The sequence below is a fragment of the Haplochromis burtoni genome, unplaced genomic scaffold, assembly GCF_018398535.1.
Source record: "Haplochromis burtoni strain Fernald_Lab_line unplaced genomic scaffold, NCSU_Asbu1 Contig_273, whole genome shotgun sequence".
Taxonomy (NCBI): domain Eukaryota; kingdom Metazoa; phylum Chordata; class Actinopteri; order Cichliformes; family Cichlidae; genus Haplochromis; species Haplochromis burtoni.
Genome location: NW_024582634.1, coordinates 418,414 through 419,545, shown reverse-complemented (window position 1 = coordinate 419,545; position 1,132 = coordinate 418,414). Strand labels below are relative to the sequence as shown.

The 1,132-nt window shown below is 43.6% G+C and overlaps 1 protein-coding gene across 1 annotated transcript in view; it reads left to right on the top strand.

The window, feature by feature from the left end:
- Positions 1-1,132, top strand: part of nfasca (neurofascin homolog (chicken) a) — a gene marked incomplete in the record, with an annotated part of 161,436 nt that overhangs the window by 71,599 nt on the left and 88,705 nt on the right. Inside the window, 1 exon segment of the mRNA XM_042227643.1 lies at positions 106-267. Coding sequence (XP_042083577.1) covers positions 174-267 — 94 coding nt within the window.

Below are 1,132 nucleotides of genomic sequence, written 5' to 3'. Positions count from 1 at the left end.
CACACACACACACACACACACACACACACACACGTGTCTGTTGTACATACACTGTCAGTCTACTGTCTTCATCTAATGCGTCTCTCTCTGTCTGCCCGCTCGCAGGTTATCGGCTGTCAGGACAGAGACTGGCCAACTTTGAGGGGCAAACTCAGCCATTTGGAGGGACAGAGATGTTGTGGCAGGACAAGCATGCAGCCCTGACTTTCATGTCATTACTGCTGCTACTGTGGCAGGAAGCAGCACCCATTGAAGTCCCAGAAGACCGTAAGTCACCCAAAGCTTCATCAAAACTATAAAGATGCTAGCTGTAGCTCCACACCTCACTTTTCTAACAGTTAGTTCAGTGTGATGTTTTTAGGGCCTGGCTTCAGCTCACCGTTTAACCCTTTAAGCATTTACTTCTGACACAGCGTGATACCGAACAAACAAGCTCTGCTACTCCCCTTATTTGTAAAGGGGAGATCATCAACGTAATGCAAGTGTGGCGAGCAGTGGAAGTGACTCATGCAGTTATTGTGAATGTAACATCTGATAGTGTTTCTATTGTATCCTCTACCCACATGAGCATGTTTGAGAGAATCCATGTCAGGTTGTTTTAGTTTATTGTTTGGGTGAAAAGTGAAAACATCCTTTGAGAGCAGGTTGGAGCTTTTGGGAGATACTTGGAAATTATTGACAACAAAGTTCTTAACAGCAGCCTCACTGACACCAAAATCAACTCGTTTGCATCCAAGTTTAAAATAGTTTTCAGGACGTTCCAGTGTATCCATCTCAGTAAACTAATTACTGAGTCCAGCGAGCGCGTTTTTGTACTAAGAGTCTACAAACTAAATAAATAATTCTTATTGTACTCTTCACATAACACAATCTTCTGTATATTTCCTTTGGTAAAGTGCTGTAATAGTATGTTGTCTCTCTGTCCCACACTGCTTGTCCTTTCCTGGCATGTGAACTCACTACAGGTAAGTCTTTATCCACTGTTCCTCATTCGATTTCACCAGAGTTCCCACTCCTAGGTTTTTTTTTAAAGCACTAATATAGTAGTAGTAGTAATGGGTGGCACGGTGGTTAGCACTGTTGCCGCACAACAAGAAGGTCCTGAGTTCAATTCCACCATCAGGCCGGGGTC